This window comes from Ruditapes philippinarum, unplaced genomic scaffold (assembly GCF_026571515.1).
Source record: "Ruditapes philippinarum isolate M1 unplaced genomic scaffold, ASM2657151v2 ctg3899_1_1_1_1, whole genome shotgun sequence".
NCBI classification, from domain to species: Eukaryota; Metazoa; Mollusca; class Bivalvia; order Venerida; family Veneridae; genus Ruditapes; species Ruditapes philippinarum.
Window position 1 is genome coordinate 25,974 of NW_026866447.1, and position 21,146 is coordinate 47,119.

The following is a 21,146-nucleotide window of genomic DNA, read 5'->3' on the forward strand; positions in this document are numbered from 1 at the left end:
AAATCAAAGACCCCCTAGGGCGGGGCCAATTTTGACCCTAGGGCTTTTATTTGAAGAAACTTGATAGACACTCACTAGAATATGTGTCATGCCAAATATCTAACCTGTAGCCTTTACAAATTCAGAGAAGTAGATTTTTTTTAGGTTTTACAATATACATATAAAGAAAAACCTATGCCCCCCCCCCCCAGGGCGGGGCCGATTTAAATTCTAGGAACAAAATTTGAACAACTTTGGTTTTGGACCTATAGATGATACCATAGACCAAATATCAAAGCTCTAGTCCATTTACTTTCAGACCAGAAAAGTTTTCAATATATGTATATTATGAAAATCAATGACCCCCGAGGGCGGGGCCAATTTAGACCCGAGGGCCATTATTTGAACAATCTTGATAGAGGTCTACTACACAATCTTTCATGCCAAATATCTAATCTGTAGCCTTTGCCAAATCAGAGATTTTTTTAGATTTTACTATATACATATAAGGAAAAACCTATGACCCCGGGCGGGGCCAATTTTGACACTAGGGACAAAATTGAACAAGTTTGGTAGAGGACCCATAGATGATACCATATACCAAAAATCAAAGCTCTGGCCCATTACTTTCAGACAAAAGATTCTTTTTAATTTTGTGTTTTTTGAAATCCTTTTTCTGGCCCTATGACCTGCATATGCAACAGACCGGAACCATTTGAACAACTTTGAAAGGGGACCACCCAAGGATCATTTCTGTAAAGTTTGGTTGATGTGCAGTCATTGGTTTCAGAGGAGATGTTGTTTATGTTCAAAAGTTGACGACGCACTACGCACGACGACGGACACAGGGCCATCACAATAGCTCACCCTGAGCATTGCTCAGGTGAGCTAAAAAACAACAAAGTGTTAATCTTAGTAGTTTTATTCAGACTGTCATTTTTTTAAAAATGAAAGCTATAGGTCTTGGTGACTAAAAAATCCAGAATATTGAACGGTACATGATAATAATTCATATATGCTTTGCTCATGAAAAGTATGCATGGATAATACATTGTGAAGTATTCAACGGACAAGTAATTTACCTGACATCGTTTTGGGTTATTGAAGTCTTTGCTATTTAACCGTGTGCATAATTCAATATCTAGATAATTATGGGGACTATGATACAATTATTTGTGTGTATCAACGTACTTCAAGTATGTCAAGTGACATTATGGGTTTTATTCCGTACATACTTGTACTTGTGGAGAAATAGGTTGCTTATGGGGTGCAAATGCGTTGTTTAGATCGAAGAAGATCAACGGAAAAAATGTCGGCTCAAATAGAACGTCCATTAGCGCCATGTTTAACTGGCATTTTAGGCCCACTATTCCCCCAAAATGCCTTAAATTTTAATTTCTCAAAGGCTTTTTTATATTTTTGGTGTCCAGTTATAGTTTCCATTGTGTCGATTTATTGATTAATAAATGATCAATTAAATTTATTACATGACTCAACAAAATAAAAATGCCCACGATTATGTACTATGTTATAAGGATTTCAAAACAAGCGTTTTTATAAGCATTATTTAATAATAATATAACGGATACTGAAAAGAGATAACTAATTTATCGTGGCGTTGACTATATTCAGAATATAACCATTTTGTCTATCAACAGAACGTATTTAATGTCCTGGCTTGACAATATAATCAATCAAATAAGAAAATATTTAAAGATTATTTACCCCCGTCTTTGCATATGTGCGACGAATAGATTGGCAAATCATCACAATTTCTTTTAAAAAAAAGTCAACTTAATATTTACAGCTAGTTATAGAACTGTGATTTGGATAATTGAAAAGTAATTGGTTGAAAGCAAAAGCATATACACAATGATGATGTAATTATAGAGAAAAACATGTTTTCGAATGATATATTCTCACTGTTAGTTTAACGTTTACAATATTTCCAGTTTGATTTAAATATGATTAATGTGATTAATGTGATTTTACAGATAATAAACTTGAATTAAATAATGTATATAAATTTTGACTGCTAGATGCCTGTGATGATCTCATTGACTGCTAGATGCCTGTGATGATGTCATTGACTGCTAGATGCCTGTGATGATGTCATTGACTGCTAGATGCCTGTGATAATATCATTGACTGCTAGACGCCTGTGATAATCTCATTTATCTTGAGATTACACATCATACTAGAATCTTTCCTCAAAACGTCCGTAGAAAGGTTTCGGGCGTAAGGTAACCTTGTTTTCAAAAAATTTTTGGTCTCTAGGATCACAAGACATTGTAGCACCTGGCGGAGACACACATTTCCAACGTCTGAATATTGACGACAAATGCATGAACAAAATTGATGAGGATAAATGACTCCCTAGACATTTTCGGGAACCAAAGCCAAAAGGAATCAAACTAAAATAAAAGATAATATAATATATTATAATATATAGTATTGTACTTTGTGAGCGTTTTCTGCTACTTTTAAACGTCTTATACAGAAAATCAGTTCTATATCAACCCACGTTACCAACAGCTAAACACGTTGGTTTAACCACATGTATCATTAGTAAAGAAAGAAAAGTAGAACAAGAAATGTCGAACGACACATATGGCCCCTTTTTAGCCCTTGAACCATACTACTGGTAACTACCTTATACACATATGCCATAAGTTGGTAAATGGAAGTGTTCAGTTATAGAAAAAATAAAAATAATTAATAACAAGATATGTTTGTAAAACATGTATGCCCCCCATCGGCAGCCAATTAGTCATGTGGCCAGGAAATTGGGACTGACTTTTGAACTAGTGACCAAAAAAATTCGATAAGGGCTATCTTGAAATGTGTATACCAAAGTTTTTACTTTAATAAACAAGAGGACCAAGATGGCCCTAGATCGCTCACTTGACCAATCGAACTCATCCGAACAATTACCTAGACAAGCATTCTGACCAAGTGTCATGACAGGTGAGTCAAAAATGTGACCACTAGAATGTTAACAAGGATTATCCATATTTGAGCAGTGTGACCTAGTTTTTGGCCCCAGGTGACCCATATTCAAACTTGACCTAGAAATCATCAAAGCAGACTTCCAGACCAATTTCAATGATATTTTGATCAACACAGTAGCCACAAGAGTGTTAACAAGATTTTTCTATTTTTAGCTCCTGTGACCTAGTTTTTCACCCGAGATGACCCATGTTCAAACTCATCCAAGCAATTACTTAGATAAGCATCCTAACCAAGTTTGATGATTATTCAGAAAAAAGTGTGACCACTAGTGTTAAAAAGGTTTTTCTATTTTTAGCTCCTGTGACCTAGTTTTTCATCCGAGATGACTCATGTTCGAACTCATCCGAGCAATTACCTAGACAAGCATTCTGATTAAGTTTGATGATAATTGAGTTAAATATGTGACCATTAGAGTGTTAACAAGGTTTTTCTATTTTTAGCTCCTGTGACCTAGTTTTTCATCCAAAATGACCCATGTTCGACCTCATTCAACCAATTACCTAGACAAGCATCCTGACCAAGTTTGATGAAAATTCTCTAAAAAAATGTGACCACTAGAGTGTTATTAAGGTTTTTCTATTTTTAGCTCCTGTGACCTAGTTTTTCATCCGAGATAATTAATGTTCGAACTCATCCGAGCAATTACCTAGGCAAGCATCCTGACGAAGTTTGATGATAATTGAGTCAAAAATGTGACCACTAGAGTGTTAACAAAGTTATTCGACTTTTAGCTCCTGTGACCTAGTTTTTCATACGAGATGACCCATGTTCAAACTCATTCGAGAAAATACCTAAACAAGCATCATGACCAAGTAAGTCAAAATTTGACCAAAGGAGTGTTAACATGGTTTTTCTATTTTTAGCTCCTGTGACCGAGTTTTACATCCGAGATGACCCATGTTCGAACTCATCTGAGCTATTATCTTGATAAGCATCCTGACAAAGTTTGATGATGATTGAGGCAAAAATGTGACCGCTAGAGTGTTAACGAACAAGTGTGGACGGACGACGGACGACAGACGACAGACGACGGACAACGGACATTCAACGATCCTAAAAGCTCATCCTGAGTTAGCTCAGGTGAGTTAAAAATATCAACCAAGGCAACTTGTGTTGTTGAGTTATTGGTCAGAAACCTTTTTGACGTACAAGGTCAATGCTACTTTGACCTTTGACTCTTAAATCAATAGGGGTTATTGGCCAAGTTCAATGCACCTGTGAAGTTTGAATGTAAACGGCCCATGTGTTTTCGAGATATTGATCAGAAACTGTTTTTACCCATTAGGTCATTGTGATCTTGACTTCTGACACTTGACCCCAAAACATCCATTGAGGTCATCTTCTGACCAAAAGCAATGCATTTGTGAAGTTTAAATGTCAAGGTCCATGCGTTGTTGAGTTAATGATAAGAAACTGTTTGACATGGTTTATGTGACCTTAATCATTGACCCCCTGACCCTAAAATCAATAGGGGTCACCTACTGGCCAAGACCAATGCACCTGTGCAGTTTGAGGGCCAAGGACCGATCTGTTATCAAGTCATTGATCGGAAACCGTGTTTACCTTCAAGGTCAATGTGACCTTGACATTTGACCCCTTGACCTCGAAATCAATAGGGGTCATTTAATGGCCAAGACTAATGTACCTATGCAGTTTGAAGACTAACAACTTAATGGTTGTCAAGTTATTGATCAGTAACCGTTTTTTCCTACAAGATCAATGTGACCTTGACCTTTGACCCTCGGCCCCAAAATCAATAGGGGTCATGTACTAGTCATAATCCCCATACTAATTTCCTACGCCCATGGGGTCTTAAGTTATTGATCGAAAACCATTTGGCCAACGGACCGACTGACAGACAAATGCAAAGCAATATACCCCACTTCTTTGAAGGGGGGACATAATTAGTTTACAAGATAATGAACTAGCTAGAGAACCAAAATCAATAGGGTCATCTACTGCATATGACAAAGCAATATGTGATAAATGAAGACTTTGTGATAGTTTTTAAGGGATACCATTCTGACATTTAAAGCCCTGTGACCTTAACCTTTGAACCCAAAATCAATAGGGGTCATTTAACAGTTATGACCACTCAGTATGTGAAATATGAAGACTTTGTGATAAACATTTTTTCAGATAATGAGCGGAAACAATGTGGTCTACAGATGAACAGATAGACAGAACAAGAGGGCCATGATGGCCCTGAGGTCGCTCACCTGTATATAGCCTCCCCCCACACCCATAAGAAGATGTTTCATGCTAAACATCTAAGCTTTATCTCATTGGGCTTTTTAAAAGAAGATTTTTTTAAGTTTTTACTATACACATAAAATTATAGTTAAAAACAATGACACCCCTGGGGCGGGGCCAGTTTTGACCCCAGGGCTTTTATTTGAACAAACTTTGTAGACACTTACTAGAAGATGTTTCATGCTTAATATCTAAACTCTAACTATTTGGGTTTATTCAAAGAAGATTTTTTAAGTTTTTGCTATACACATATAAGGAAAATCAATGACCCCCGGGGCGGGGCCTATTTTGACCCCAGGGCTTTTATTTGAACAAACTTGGTAGACACCTATCAGAACATGTTTGATGCTAAATATCTTAGCTCTAGCTCTTTGAGTTCTTTAAAAGAAGATTTTTTAAGTTTTTACTATATGCATATAGGGAAAATCAATGACGCCCTGGGGCGGGGCCAATTTTGACCCCAGGGCTTTTATTTGAACAAACTTGGTAGACACTCATTAGAACATGTTTCATGCTAAATATCTTAGCTCTAGCTCTTTGGGTTCTTTAAAGGACGATTTTTTAAGTTTTTACTATATGCATATAGGGAAAATCAATGACCCCCTGGGGCGAGGCCAATTTTGACCAAGGGCTTTTATTTGAACAAACTTGGTAGACACTCACTAGAAGATGTTTCATGCCAAATATCTTAGCTCTAGCTCTTAGGGTTTTTTAAAAGAAGATATTTAAAAAAATTTCTTCAATTGGCCTAGTGGTTTATGAGGAGATGTCATTTAAAGTAAAAGTTTACGGACGACGGACGGACGACGGACGAAAAGCGATGACAAAAGCTCACCCTGTCACTTTGTGACAGGTGAGCTAAAAACAGATCCTTAAATCGATAGGGGTCATGTATTAGTTATAACAAATCAGTATATGAAATATAAAGACTAAGTGTTAAATAGTTTTCAAGATAATGGGCGGAAACAATTCTGACATTTAAGGTCCCTGTGACCTTGACCTTTGAATTAGTGACCCCAATATCAATAGGGGTCATTTACTGTATATGACTAAGCCGTATGTGAAATTTGAAGACTGTGATAAATAATTTTAAAATAATGACGGGAAACTATTTCTGGCATTTAAGGTCACTGTGACATTTACTTTGACCTAGTGACCCAAAAGAAACACCCATCTACTACTTATGACAAATCGGTTTGTGAAATATGAAGACTTTGTGATAAAAATTTAAGATAATAGCGGAAACCGACATTATCAAAACAATATACCCCTTTCTTCGAAGGTGGGTGCATAATAACAACATATAATACGTTATTATCCGTGATACCAACTAGGGTACTTTAAAAATTTAACAAGAGCCATGTCAACATGGCCATCCCCCGCCGAATGTGTTTGCTCGTTGGAAGAATGTATATGTAGTAGAGCAGAATAATTCCATTTTAAGAGGTCTTTTGGTAATGAAAACTGATGGCTATAGTGATTACAGATTTGAAACCTATGTGATACTGATGGCTGAAAATAACAAAGGGCAATAACTGAAAAATAATGCAGGGTAGGTTATCATCCTTGTGTGCTGCATCCCTCCCTCAGTAAAATCTATCCACCTATGAAGTTTCAAGTTGATACCTCAAATACTTTTTGAGAAAAAAAATTGAATTGAAAAATTAAGTATGAAAAAAAAACAAAGGGCAATAACTCAAAAATTATAAAAAGTACAGTTATCATTCTTGTGCAGTGCACACCTCCTGAGTGAGATCTATGCACCTGTGAAGTTTCATTTTGATATCTCAAAGGCTTTTTGAGTTATGCTCTGGACAAAAATTAATTTTGAAAAAATAACAAAGGGCAATAAACTCAAAAATAATGCAGGGCAGAGTTATCATTCTTTAGCACTGCACTCCTCCTCAATGAGATCCATCCACCTATGAAGTTTCAAGATGAATACCTCAAATACTTTTTCAGATAAGCTCTGGACAAAATAGCATGAAAAAAAACAACAAAGGGCAATAACTCAAAAATTGTATAGGGAAGAGTTATCATTCTTGCACACAACATTTCTCCTCAATAAGATCTATCCTTCTATGACATTTCATGTTGATATCTCAAACACTTTTTTGAGTTATGCTCCACTCAGGTGAAAAATTAGGTATGAAAAATAACAAAGGGCAATAACTCAAAAATTATGAAAGGAAGAGTTATCATTCTTGTGCACTGCATACCTCCTGAGTGAGATCTATGCACCTATGAAGTTTCATGTTAATATCTCATAGGCTTTTGGAGTTATGCTCTGGACAAAAATCAATTTTGAAAAATAACAAAGGGCAATAACTCAAAAATCATGCAAGGTAGAGTTATCATTCTTGTGCACTGCACTCCTTCTCAATGAGGTCTATCCACCTATGAAGTTTCAAGTTGATAACTCAAATACTTTTAGAGATATGCTCCGGACAAAAATTTCGGACGGAAGGACGGACGGACGGAAGGTCGGACGGACGGACGGAGACTATTACTATATCCTCCGCCGAAAATTTTCGGCGGGGGATAAAAATATCTTTAATTACATCTATAAGGATGAAATTAGTTTATCTTGATGCTGATAAAAATACTAAAATATCTATTTTACTTTTTTCTGTACACATGGTTCTTGTTTACCAGTTTTCCATCTTCGTCAAGCCATCTTTCCGGTCTAAATTTCCATGGATCTTCGAATATAGTTTCATTATAATGAATTAACCATATATTTCCAAGTATCTTAAAGAGAAAACGGATTTCCTAAAGTACGCCAAAAACGACAAAATTGATACTGTTGCAGGTTTGGTTTGATTAAGCATGTTGATGGACAGTACTGGAAAGTGTAAGTTACTGTCCACGCCCGTAAGCACCGGCTCTAGCAGAATTCAAGATTTAAACATGAAAAGGTGAAATTTTGAATTTTTATAATTTTATTATTATATCAATATACAGTAAATAAAAAATAGAAAAAAATAGAACTGCTTCTCTCATGGGGTGAAAACCGTAAACCACTTTGACAGAATCAACATTGTTTATTTAGAGCTCAAGGACAACCTCCCTGCCAAATCTGAGAGTTGTAAGTTAGTGCATTTCTAAGTTATGTATTCTTCTTGTTGTTAGTGGCAAAGTTAAAGTGACCTTTACCTTTGATCACTGTGGACAGGCATTCGAGCAGACAAGCTTATTGTAGTAAAAGCCTCTGGGACCTTGACCATTGACACAGTCCCCTTAAAATAAAAAAATTTAATCTAATAGCCATCCATCCTCAATACTAAATATGAAGACTGTTGACCAAAGCATTCTTAAGCAATTGAGGTGACAAGCTTTTTGAACTAAAGGCCCCTGTGATATTGACCTTTGTCCCAGTGATTTCAAAATCAATAAGTGTCACTAAATGGTCATGGTAAACTTTCATGCCAAATATGAAGACTGTGAATCAAAGGATTCATAAGTTATTGGGCAGATAAGCTTTTTTTAGTCAAGGTCCTTCTGACCTTGACCTTTGACCTAGTGACATCAAAATCAAAAAGGGTCATCTAGTAGTCATTGCCAACCTCAATACTAAATATAAAGACTGTTGACCAAAACATTCTTAAGCAATTGAGCGGCCAAGCTTTTGGAACTTAAGAGCCTAGTGAGCCCAGTAAGCTCAAAATCAACATTGGTCACAAAATGGTCATGACCAACCTTTGTGCCAATTATGAAGACTGGTGACCTCTAAAGCAATAGGGTTAATCTACTAATTATGACTAACCTCCGTGCCAAATATGAAGACATTGGGTCAAAGGATTCTTAAGTTACTGGAATAATAAGAGTAGACCGGGCAAAATTTAAAAAATGAAAATAATTAAAGGGTCATAACTCTGACAAAAATCATTGAACCATAAAAAAACCAATTATATATATTATTCCTATTATTCCTGTAAAGTTTGGATGATATTTCACAAGTAGTTTTTTAGAATTAGTTCGGACATGCATTCGAGTATCTGGCAATACACCAAAAAAATTTTTGTATTCAAGGGCCATAACTCAGCCAAAAATAATTCAACTGGAAAACAAGGACTTTAGCTAAAGATCAAGCGTGTTAAGTTTCATTAAAATTGCATAAGTGGTATAACAGTAGTAGTCCGGACAAACTTTAGAAACTAGAGGATGCTTTTGTAAAAAAGCGCATGTCTCCCCCACTGCTGAGAATAACTGTGAATGGAAACAGGAATGGAAATGGAGATAAGATAATGTAAATACCCGGTAGTCACTTCAATGAAGGCTGTCTATGGATGGTTTCTATTGTTAAGGTTGTATGAGAAGATGCTTCCTAAACTGTTTGTTTTTAACCAGGTATTCAATTTAGAAAATCCTGGTTATTCAATCAGCGTATGGCAGGCGGGCGTCAAACGAAATTGCACTTGATGGTCATATCATATATAGTTTCACAAATGAAATTAAATGAAATTGTGTCTGCTCCATAATTCTTCAAACCTTTAAAGGATTTTGATGATACTTGAAACAAACGTTCATATTGTCAGATTTTTTTACACTATTGAAATCATCCGGAAATGAGAAATTGACCAACGGTCACTGTGACCTTGACCTTTGACCTACTGACCCCAAAAACAATAGGGATCATCTGCTCTATAAGACCAATCATCCTATGAAGTTTGAGGGCTGTAGGTCAAAAGGAACTCTAGTTATCATCCGGAAACGAGAAATTGACCAACGGTCACTGTGACCTTGACCTTTGAACTACTGACCCCAAAAACAATAGGGATCATCTGCTCAATAAGACCAATCATCCTATGAAGTTTGAGGTCTGTAGGTCTAAAGGAACTCTAGTTATCATCCGGAAACGAGAAATTGACCAACGGTCAGTGTGACCTTGACCTTTGACCTACTGACCCCAAAAACAATAAGGATCATCAGCTCTATAAGACCAATCATCCTATGAAGTTTGAGGGCTGTAGGTCAAAAGGAACTCTAGTTATCATCCGGAAACGAGAAATTGACCAACGGTCACTGTGACCTTGACCTTTGAACTACTGACCCCAAAAACAATAGGGATCATCTGCTCAATAAGACAATTCATCCTATGAAGTTTGAGAGCTGTAGGTCAAAAGGAACTCTAGTTATCGTCCGGAAACGAAGAATGGACGGACGGACTGACGGACGGACGGACTGACGGACGGACAGGGCAAAAACAATATGTCTCCCCCCAGTTTGAGGGTTGTAGGTCAAAAGGAACTCTAGTTATAACAATATGTCTCCCCCCAGTTTGAGGGTTGTAGGTCAAAAGGAACTCTAGTTATCATCCGGAAATGAGAAATTGACCAACGGTCACTGTGACCTTGACCTTTGACCTACTGACCCCAAAAACAATAGGGATCATCTGCTCTATAAGACCAATCATCCTATGAAGTTTGAGGGCTGTAGGTCAAAAGGAACTCTAGTTATCATCCGGAAACGAGAAATTGACCAACAGGTCACTGTGACCTTGACCTTTGAACTACTGACCCCAAAAACAATAGGGATCATCTGCTCAATAAGACCAATCATCCTATGAAGTTTGAGGTCTGTAGGTCTAAAGGAACTCTAGTTATCATCCGGAAACGAGAAATTGACCAACGGTCACTGTGACCTTGACCTTTGACCTACTGACCCCAAAAACAATAGGGATCATCAGCTCTATAAGACCAATCATCCTATGAAGTTTGAGGGCTGTAGGTCAAAAGGAACTCTAGTTATCGTCCGGAAACGAAGAATGGACGGACGGACTGACGGACGGACTGACGGACGGACGGACTGACGGACAGGGCAAAAACAACATGTCTCCCCCCGAGGTGGGGGAGACATAATAAATATTATTTAAGGCCCATGACGCTGACAAAAAACAATAAACCGGAAAATGCTGACGATATGCAAAACTAGACTTGGTACTCAGATTTGATGAAATTGCACCAGTAGTTTATGAGGAGAATTCCGGACAAGTTTCGTAACGGACGGACAAAAAGACGACAGATAAGTGATCCCTATATGTCGCAACTACTCCGTAGAGGTGACACAAAAAGAAACCAAATGGGTCGAGCACACATGCAAACAACTGGATTTTACATACATGTACTTCTGAATGGCCTTATGCTCCAAGACTGACATCAGACACTAAGTCCTATGTGCCTGTATCTTAAGAAAGAGTCTACATGTAGAAGGTAATTCCTAAATCGGAAATGTTCTCCCGCAACAGTTGCGAGGTACCCGTTCCGCTTTATGTTAGATTATGCGGAATGGAACCCGGAGAATACTTCTGGAAGGAACTACCTCCTGAAAATATCGTCTTCATGTAAATATTTGCAGATGTATTTCATACATGCATGTAGAAACATAATTAAACGATTTCCTCTTTTAATCTAATTTCTATAGAGTCAAACCACAAGCTTTCAAAAGACAAGTTCATAAATGAAAACAAGAAGAAACAAGATATGTTTGTAAAACATGTATGCCCCCTATCGGCAGCCAATTTGTCATGTGATCAGGTTATTATGCATGACTTCTGACCCAGTGAACAAGCAATTAATAAGAGTTATCTAGTATCTACTGGTCATGACTAGTCACAAGGTAATAATTATTGTGACCCCATAGGTTGTGTGCAGCTATTAAAGTTATTAAAAATCTTACCAAATAATATATACATAAATTTTATGAATCACATAGGCCTCATTAATGACAGCCAAGTTGTTATATTACATAAGACCTTCAAATGTGTATACCAAAAGCCCATAAAAATATCAACCAAGGCAACTTGAGTTGTTGAGTTATTGGTCAGAAACGGTCATTAAGTACAAAGTCACTATGCCATTGACCCCAAAACCCCAAAATAAATAGGGGTCATCTACTGGTCATGACCAATCATCATACCAAGTTTGAAGTTCCTAGGCCTAAGGGTTCTTTAGTTATTGATTGGAAACCTTTTTACCTTCAAGGTCAATGTGACCTTGACCTTTGACCCCTTGACCCCTAAATCAATAGGGGTCATCTGCTGGTCATGACCAATCATCATACCAAGTTTGAAGTTCCTAGGCCTAAGCGTTCTTTAGTTATTGATCGGAAACCGTTTAACATACAAGGTCAATGTGACCTTGACCTTTGACCCCTTGACCCCAAAATCAATAGGGGTCATCTACTGGTCATGACCAATTACCATACCAAGTTTGAAGTTCCTAGGCCTAAGGGTTCTTTAGTTATCACTCGGAAACCATTTGGTCTACGGACCGACGGACGGGAAGGACCGACAAGTGCAAAGCAATATACTCCCTTTTCTTCGAAGTGGGGGCATAACAATAAATAATGTAACTTACTATACTGTCTTTTGGTATATCGTACCCTTCAAAGTTTATGTCAACTATGAAAGGAACAATTGGTAGATAGCTCAACCGCCTCAGTAAATGGACACTGAGATTTATCACTCAGTTTTACATCCCTTTCATGCCCTACAACTCGCTCTAGTTCTTCAAACATTTTGTCTTGATATTCTGGATGATTTAGCAGACAGAGAAGCGCATTTGACAGGAAAGTCCACCATGCTACCAAACCTGTTGATATTTTAAAGTTTGAACAGCAAAGTCGGGTATCAAATTTCTACCAAAATTTTAAAATGATCATCACGGCAATATATGGACATCTAACAATAGATAAATACAGAATCCCTAAAGAAAGCCCAAACACGGCAAAATTGAAAATGTTGCAGGCTCGGTTTGATTGAGCCTGTTCATGGACGGTACTGGAAAGTGCAATACTACCGTTCACACCCCCTAGCACCGGCTTAAGCAGAATTCAACATTTAAACATGAAATAGTAGAATTTTGAATTTAGAAACATCCGCAGATGTGTTCATACGGCGGTTATCATGGAACCTTCAATGTGACACTTCCGTGCTATTCCATTAAAAGCGGCGTATGGTCCCCAAGTAATAAAAAGCGTGTGCCCTAAACGAGAAAACAATGGGCGGAACTAAATAAAATGGAATTTTGAAAGGGGATCAGAGGTTATGAAGCCTGCGTATCACAGATAAGACGTCAAAAGACAAATTTAAAAAGCAGGCAACATATCCTAAGGGTGATTCAACATTATTCAAGAAGGAATATTGGAACCACCCAACTAGAAAATGCCGAAAAGTTGAAACTAAAAATACCACAAGCACAACAATAATGTCGCGCTGAACGATCTTCAAGGATCGAAAATATAAGACATTGGGCAGATATAGAAATGATATTGACTCTAGGACAGGTTCAAATTTAGGACACTATGCTATACAATATTTTAATTTTCCAAATTCAATGGAATTGTTATAGCACTATTGTAAATAGGTAATTGTCAAAATTCAATAATTAAGACAATATTTATCTATGAGGCAATAGAGCATTATTTTGACGATGAAACAGTCAACATTATTTTTAATATCTTTGTTGGCATAACCTGTCTTGCCTGCTTCCATTACTTCTAACACTTGATAAAATATTTTATCGTCGGTGAGAAGTGGTTCCCGGCCAGCTTTTATGTCTTCCATTTGTTCTTGTAGGGACTGATCCACTATTCCTCCGACAACACCGGGTACAAACTTTTCCTGCAACGTGGAAATATTATTTACATTCAGTAACACATTGCACTACAGCTTTGATGAGATAATAAATAATCCATTATGTGGTTATTCACACTTAAATCAGTCTGCATTTTTCAGTTTCTCAGTTTAGTTTATTTTCATCACATAATATATAGAATATGTTTAATTGCATATACTAATAGCGGGTAATGTTTTGAGTAGATTTTTGATGCAATAAGAGCAATCAGTGATCATATGTGTCGCCTCATGAAACCAGTTGCATATTGCAGCAACTGTATAACAGGAAACACACAAAATATTAACAGGAAAAATACGCGTGTTTATTCAAGGGCCATAACTCAGCAAAAAAATCATTTAACATTAAAAACCATGAAATGTGCGCAAGTATTTGAGCTACCGATAATCCCTGTTAAGTTTTATTGAAATTGCAAAAAAAAAAATTGTCCAAAAATGCCGATAATATGCACAACTAGACTTTGTATTGATCATTCCTGTTGAGTTTGAATGAAATTATACCAGTAGCTTTTGAGGAGTAGTCCAGATAAGCTACTGCGTATGACAGCACAAAAAATAACATCTTTTTTATTCAATGCCATTGGCTATTGCTCGGGCAAATATCATTGAAGCGGAAACCTCTGTAACAAACTTGGGCTATATTTGTCAATCCTGTTTCATTGAAATTGAATAAATGGTATAAGAGAAGTAGTCCGGACAAACTTTATTACAACCTTTTTTATTCAAGAACCTTAACTCGGCCAAAAGTCATTCAAGGGGAAAACTCTTGTAATATGCACTAGTGCTAGAGCTATCAATCAATCCTGTAATGTTTCATTGAAATTGCATCAGTTACATGAGAGGAGAAATCTGGACTCACTTAAAAGATAAAAATCATTAAAGGGAAATAACTTTGAAAAAAATCATTGAACCGAAAAATTCAGATATAATGTACAATTAGGCTTGGTACTGGTCATTCCTGTAAAATTTGGATGAAATTGCACCGGTAGGTTTTGAGGAGTTGTCCGGACAACTTTTGTGACGGATGATCATACAGACAGACGACGGAGAAGTGATTCCTATATACCGCCAATACTCTCTAGGGGCGACACAAATATTGATTATATACTATCGTTCTTGTATACCATAAGATAACTTTATAATATAAACAATTCTGAAATTCTTTACCTTCTGTGGTTTGACATACACATTCATTATGGCGTACTTTATTGCGGAAGCTCGTTGAAACATAACGTTATATGTTGGTGTAAAAATGCGTAAGCAGGGGTATGCCTGTACTGCGTCATTCACGTCGGATGATGGCAAAAGGTAATCCGTAATATCCATTAACTCTTCCACCAATTTTGGATCACGCTCATTAAAATCATTGCCAATCAACTTAAACAAGATATGTTTTTAAAACATGTATGCCCCCTATCAGCAGCCAATTAGTCATGTGATAAGGTTATTATGCATGACTTCTGACCCAGTGATCAAACAATTAATAAGGGTTATCAAGTATCTACTGGTCATGACCTTAACCTTTGACCCCTTGACCCAAAACTCAATAGGGGTCATCTGCTGGTCTCGACCAATCATCATACAAAGTTTGAAGTTCCTAGGCCTAAGTGTTTTTAGTTAATTGATCGGAAACCGTTTTAACATACAAGGTCAACGTGACCTTGACCTTTGACCCCTTGACCCCAAAATCAATAGGTCATCTGCTGGTCATGACCAATCACCATACCATGTTTGAAGTTCCTAGGCCAAAGGGTTCTTAAGTTATTGATTTGAAAGCATTTTTACCTACAAGGTCAATGTGACCTTGCCATTTGACCCCTTAATCCCAATATCAATAGGGGTCATCTTCTGGTCATGACAAATCACCATACCAAGTTTGAAGTTCCTAGGCCTAAGGGTTCTTTAGTTATTGAACGGAAACCGTTTTTACCTAAGAGGTCAATGCGAATTTGACGTTTGACCCCTTGACCCCAAAATCAATAGGGGTCATCTACTGATCATGACCAATCACCATACAAAGTTTGAAGTCCTTAGGCCTAAGGGTTCTTTTGTTATTGATTGGAAACCGTTTTTACCTACAAAGTCAATGTGACCTTGACCTTTGACCCCTTAACCCCAAAATCAATAGGGGTCATCTGCTGGTCATGACCAATCACCATACCAAGTTTGAAGTTCCTAGGCCTAAGGGTTCTTTCGTTATTGATCGGAAATCGTTCTTACCTACAAGGTCAATGTGACCTTGACCTTTGACCCCTTAACCCCAAAATCAATAGGGGTCATCTGCTGGTCATGACCAATCACCATACCAAGTTTGAAGTTCCTAGGCCTAAGGGTTCTTTTGTTATTGATCGGAAATCGTTTTTACCTACAAGGTCAATGTGACCTTGACCTTTGACCCCTTAACCCCAAAATCGATAGGGGTCATCTGCTGGTCATGACCAATCACCATACCAAGTTTGAAGTTCCTAGGCCTAAGGGTTCTTTCGTTATTGATCAGAAATCGTTTTTACCTACAAGGTCAATGTGACCTTGACCTTTCACCCCTTAACCCCAAAATCAATAGGGGTCATCTGCTGGTCATGACCAATCGCCATCCCAAGTTTGAAGTTCCTAGGCCTAAGGGTTCTTTTGTTATTGATCAGAAACCGTTTTTACCCACAAGGTCAATGTGACCTTGACCTTTGACCCCTTGACCCCAAAATCAATAGGGATCATCTACTGATCATGACCAATCACCATACCAAGTTTGAAGTTCCTAGGCCTTAAGGTTCTTTAGATATTGATCGGAAACCGTTTTTGCTTACAAGGTCAATGTGACCTTGACCTTTGACCCCTTGACCCCAAAATCAATAGGGATCATCTACTGATCATGCCCAATCACCATACCAAGTTTGAAGTTCCTAGGCCTTAAGATTCTTTAGTTATTGATTGGAAACCGTTTTTGCTTACAAGGTCAATGTGACCTTGACCTTTGACCCCTTGACCCCAACATCAATAGGGGTCATCTACTGGTCATGACCAATCACCATACCAAGTTTGAAGTTCCTAGGCCTAAGGGTTCTTTAGTTATCACTCGGAAACCATTTGGTCTACGGACCGACGGACCGACGGACCGACAAGTGCAAAGCAATATACCCCCTTTTCTTCGAAATGGGGGCATAAAAAACAAACAAAGTGCTGAGAACAATCGTAAAATAATTACTCCTCCTACTACTGATATAAACATACTGATTTAATAATCATAATTCATTGTTATTGCAAAAAGAAATAAATGTTATTCGTTTATGCTAATGACATTTGTCTTCTTCATTTAAAATTGTATGCTGTAGGATGTCTGAAAAGAGAAAAACAGGCAAAATATAATGTATTACACCAGCCAGGTAAAACTGCGATTCTGACAAGAAAGCAGAAGATTTGGCTATATTTAGTTTAATCATGGCGGCGATGGCAGGCGAAGCTTTGTAAAATGTAAGAGAGAAAATTGAATTTAAACACGTTAACATACACATGTACAACCATACCAAATATATGTATACCATAGGAACTCTGGAACAGGACCGCATATTGCGGCGCATAAATCCGAATCCGTACCAGCTTTACATATTGTTTGTCCGACCTTTGAATATCTTTTTATATTATACGAGCGGATGGTATTTAATAATCGTATCTCAATTTAATATAATCTACTAATTTAAAAATCTGTCAAATTTACGGTATATTGAAAAAGAAAAGGAGTGACATCCGCTATTTGCCGCAACGTTCGGCGTAAGTTACCCCCCTTGATATGCTTGATTTTTGTTTTAATTTTTCTAGTACTCTCTTTATGTCACTCAAAACATGGGTTTCCTAATAAGGAATACCAGATTAGTGCCTTGAATATATATATCTATGGATCATGTTTTAATATTCCTTTTTTCAGTTAGGCAAAATCTATTAGACCATATTACTAAAGTGTCTGTTTTCTCCATGTAAACAAACCATAACACGAATACGCCCGTTTTAATGCCGACTATACATGTCAAACACTAGTGTAAACATTAAACCGTTACGATACATGATAGTTGACAACGATAACGGGAACAAACTTCTGAAAAAAGAGTAATCAAGTATAGCCAAAGGGAGAAAACTCATGCCGAACGTTGCGGCAAATGGCGGATGTCACTCCTTGTCTTTTTTATAATACCGTAAAAATTGACCAGTTTTAAAAGTAACAGATTGGGTTCAAGTGATAATAAATTGTATGAGACCATATGCTCGGATAATACTTAAAGATATTTAGATGTAGCAGAAACGTTTTTAAAAACCGTTACACGATCGAAAATATGCGCCGCAATCTGCGGTCCCGTTCTCGAGTTCCTATGATGTATACAGCGTATCACGTATGCGTACAGACATACGTAAAAAGAAGAAATAGAACGTGTAAATATGTTCTAGATACTAACTATGCTACAAATTGTCGTTGCCAAGGAGCTTTTCAGCTCTGAAACAATCTCGAAATCAACACCTTTTTTGCATGATATCTTGTCCAGTAACAGAGGTCTTTCCTCGGCCTTAGCATCCCTAATGAATCTTGCAAACATTTTCCTGTATGGAGCATGCTCCTTGATTGACCCGTTTGTATGAAGTGAAGCCCATTGTGATCCATTCAAAAACGTTTCTCCATAAAATGAAGCTGGCCTATCATTAAGATATAGCTTATATTCCTCCCCTGTCGTTGCCAATCGGAATAATCGCTCAGAATTTATTACAATTATTCGATTACTCATAAGCTTGACCTGAAAAATATCCCCATAAGTCTTAGCATAATTGATACACTTTCCATACATATTGAGGAAATTCATTTCAAAACGGCTCCCAAAGTAAGGAAGGCCCTTTGGTCCAGGGATTACATTGCCCACTCTCCGCTCACCTTTTCTGATAAACAAAAATGTCACAAGAATCAACAATAATCCAAACAAACAAAATTCCAGCATGTTTAAATTTCAAATGGTTAGATAAACAATTATCAAAATGCATGTGGTATTAGGTTTAATTTAACCTAGTGTATACGAACCTGTCTATTGAAAACCGACCATGCATATGTTAAATGTAAAAAAAAATTAAAACGATAAATTTACACTTCAACATTTTCATATTTCAATACTGACTGTGTAAAACACAAACTTTACATGTAAAAAGGAAGTTCGTGTAACGAGATACAGAAGGTACAGTTACGTAACTATGTGTTACTAAACATATTCAATGATGTGGCCATTAAGCGTTAATTTTGATGGTAGTAAGTAGTTGGATATTCCAATAACCAATTACCTACAAGCTGGTTGTTTGTAATACCCAACTATTTAACAGCTGGTAGTTAGTAATTCAATCCACTATCACCAGCATGAAATGTTCAAACACATCATTCATTTTTAACAAGAGGGCCATGATGGCCCTAATATCGCTCACCTGAATATCAAAACTCTCCATGACAAGAAACAAGTTATACTGGTATTGTAAACTATCAATAAAAGCAGATGTAAAATTTAAATCTTAAACTGATATCACAAAGTTCATATTTGTATATGAAATAGTGCACATGTGAAAACATTATTGGTTGCTTTGGCGAAGGGAAAAAACAGTTACATAAGATGTCACTGTTTGCTGTACAAAATAAATGGTTTCGTTGGAAGTAGATAAGCAGGACCTTTTTACCATCCTTTGCTGCTGCCGGTATCCAGCTACTTCCAAGCCGATTTACTACCATTTGAACAAACATGGCAACATACTTTTTTGTGTGTGTTTTAAAAGTAGCCGAATTAAATTTGCAACATAATTGGTCAGATAATTTTTTGAACGGTAGGCTCGTGAAAATTGTGTAAACTCCGAAATTTATATAGAGAAAGAACAAATTGCAGTGCCAAAAAATAACCGAGCCAAGCGGAAATCTCCTGGACATATTACTTGGGTAAGGGCTTTGAAACTTTAAATATGTTAAGAAGACCCTTCATAGTTTTACAAAATCAAATTTGCAACGCAATTGGTCAAATGATTTTTGAACGTTAGGCTCGTGAAAATGATGTTTTTTTCCGAAATTTATATAGAGAAAGAACATATCGCAGTGCCAAAAAAACAAAGCCACGCGGACAACTCCTGAACATATTACTTGGGTTAGGGCTTTCAAACTTAAAACATGTTAAGAGGACCCTCCATTGTTGTACAAAATCAAATTAGCACGGAAATTGGTCAAATGATTTTTGAAAGTTAGGCTCGTGAAAATGATGTTTTTACCGATATTTATATCGCAGTGCAAAAAAATTACCAAGCCACTCGGAAATCTCCTGGACATAATACTTGGGTTAGGGCTTTAGGCCTTATAATGTTCAAAGAAAATCATCTAAAGTGGTACAAAATCGAATTGGCAACGATATTGGTCTAATGGTTTTTCAACAGTTGACAAGAGAATCTCCTGGACATATTACTTGGGTTAGGAATTTCAAACTTAAACTAGAACTGCCACTGTTATGGCGTGAATACCCCCGCATACCACTTTGTCAGACTCAACAGTGGCCATTTAGAGCTCAAGGACAACGTCTCTGCCAAATCTGAGCCAGGGCATTCTAAGTTATGTATTCTACATGCTTCAAATGTGAAAATGTCAAAATCAATACACTGTGGACAGGCATTCTTAAGCAATTGAGGGGAAAATTTCTTTAAGTTGACATTTGACCCAGTACCCTCAAAATCAAAAGGGGTAATCATGACTAACCTCCATGTCAAATATGAACACTGTGGGTCAAAGGAATCTTAAGTTATTGGGCGGACAAGCATTTTATAGTCAAGGCCCCATTGACTTTGACCTTTGACCCAAAAATCAATAGGGGTCATCTACTGATCATGACTAACCTTCATGCCAAATATGAAGACTGTGGGTCAAAGGTTTCTTAATTTATTGGGCTGACAAACTTTTTCAAGTCAAAGTCCCTGTGACCTTGACCTTTGACCCGGTGACCTCAAAATCAAGAGGGGTCATCTACTTATCATGACTAATCTCCATGCCAAATATGAAGACTGTGGGTCAAAGGAATCTTAAGTAATTGGGCGGACAAGCATTTTGAATTCAAGGCTGCTGTGACCTTGACCTTTGACCTTATGAACTCAAAATCAATAGGGGTAATCTACTCAACATGACTACCCTCCAAGCCAAATATGGAGACTGTGGGTCAAAGAAATCTAAAGTTATAGGGCGGACCAGCTTTTTGATGTCAAGGCCCCTGTGACCTTGACCTTT

The 21,146-nt window shown here is 37.2% G+C and overlaps 1 protein-coding gene across 4 annotated transcripts in view; it reads right to left on the reverse strand.

The window, feature by feature from the left end:
• Nucleotides 1-661: 661 nt before the first annotated feature.
• LOC132732507 (cytochrome P450 2J5-like) overlaps nt 662-21,146 on the reverse strand; it is a 38,459-nt gene continuing 17,974 nt past the window's right edge. Inside the window, exons 2-7 of one of the 4 annotated variants that reach the window (XM_060718950.1) lie at nt 18,322-18,654; nt 15,047-15,256; nt 13,720-13,867; nt 12,603-12,836; nt 7,868-7,995; nt 662-2,393 (exon numbers count right to left, since the gene is read on the reverse strand). In XM_060718950.1, coding sequence (XP_060574933.1) covers nt 12,643-12,836; nt 13,720-13,867; nt 15,047-15,256; nt 18,322-18,654 — 885 coding nt within the window. In that variant the 3' untranslated portion in view covers nt 662-2,393; nt 7,868-7,995; nt 12,603-12,642. Of the gene's footprint in view, nt 2,394-7,867; nt 7,996-12,602; nt 12,837-13,719; nt 13,868-15,046; nt 15,257-18,321; nt 19,603-21,146 lie in introns of those variants that run through there. The other 3 variants (XM_060718949.1, XM_060718947.1, XM_060718948.1) reach the window with 3 other exon arrangements.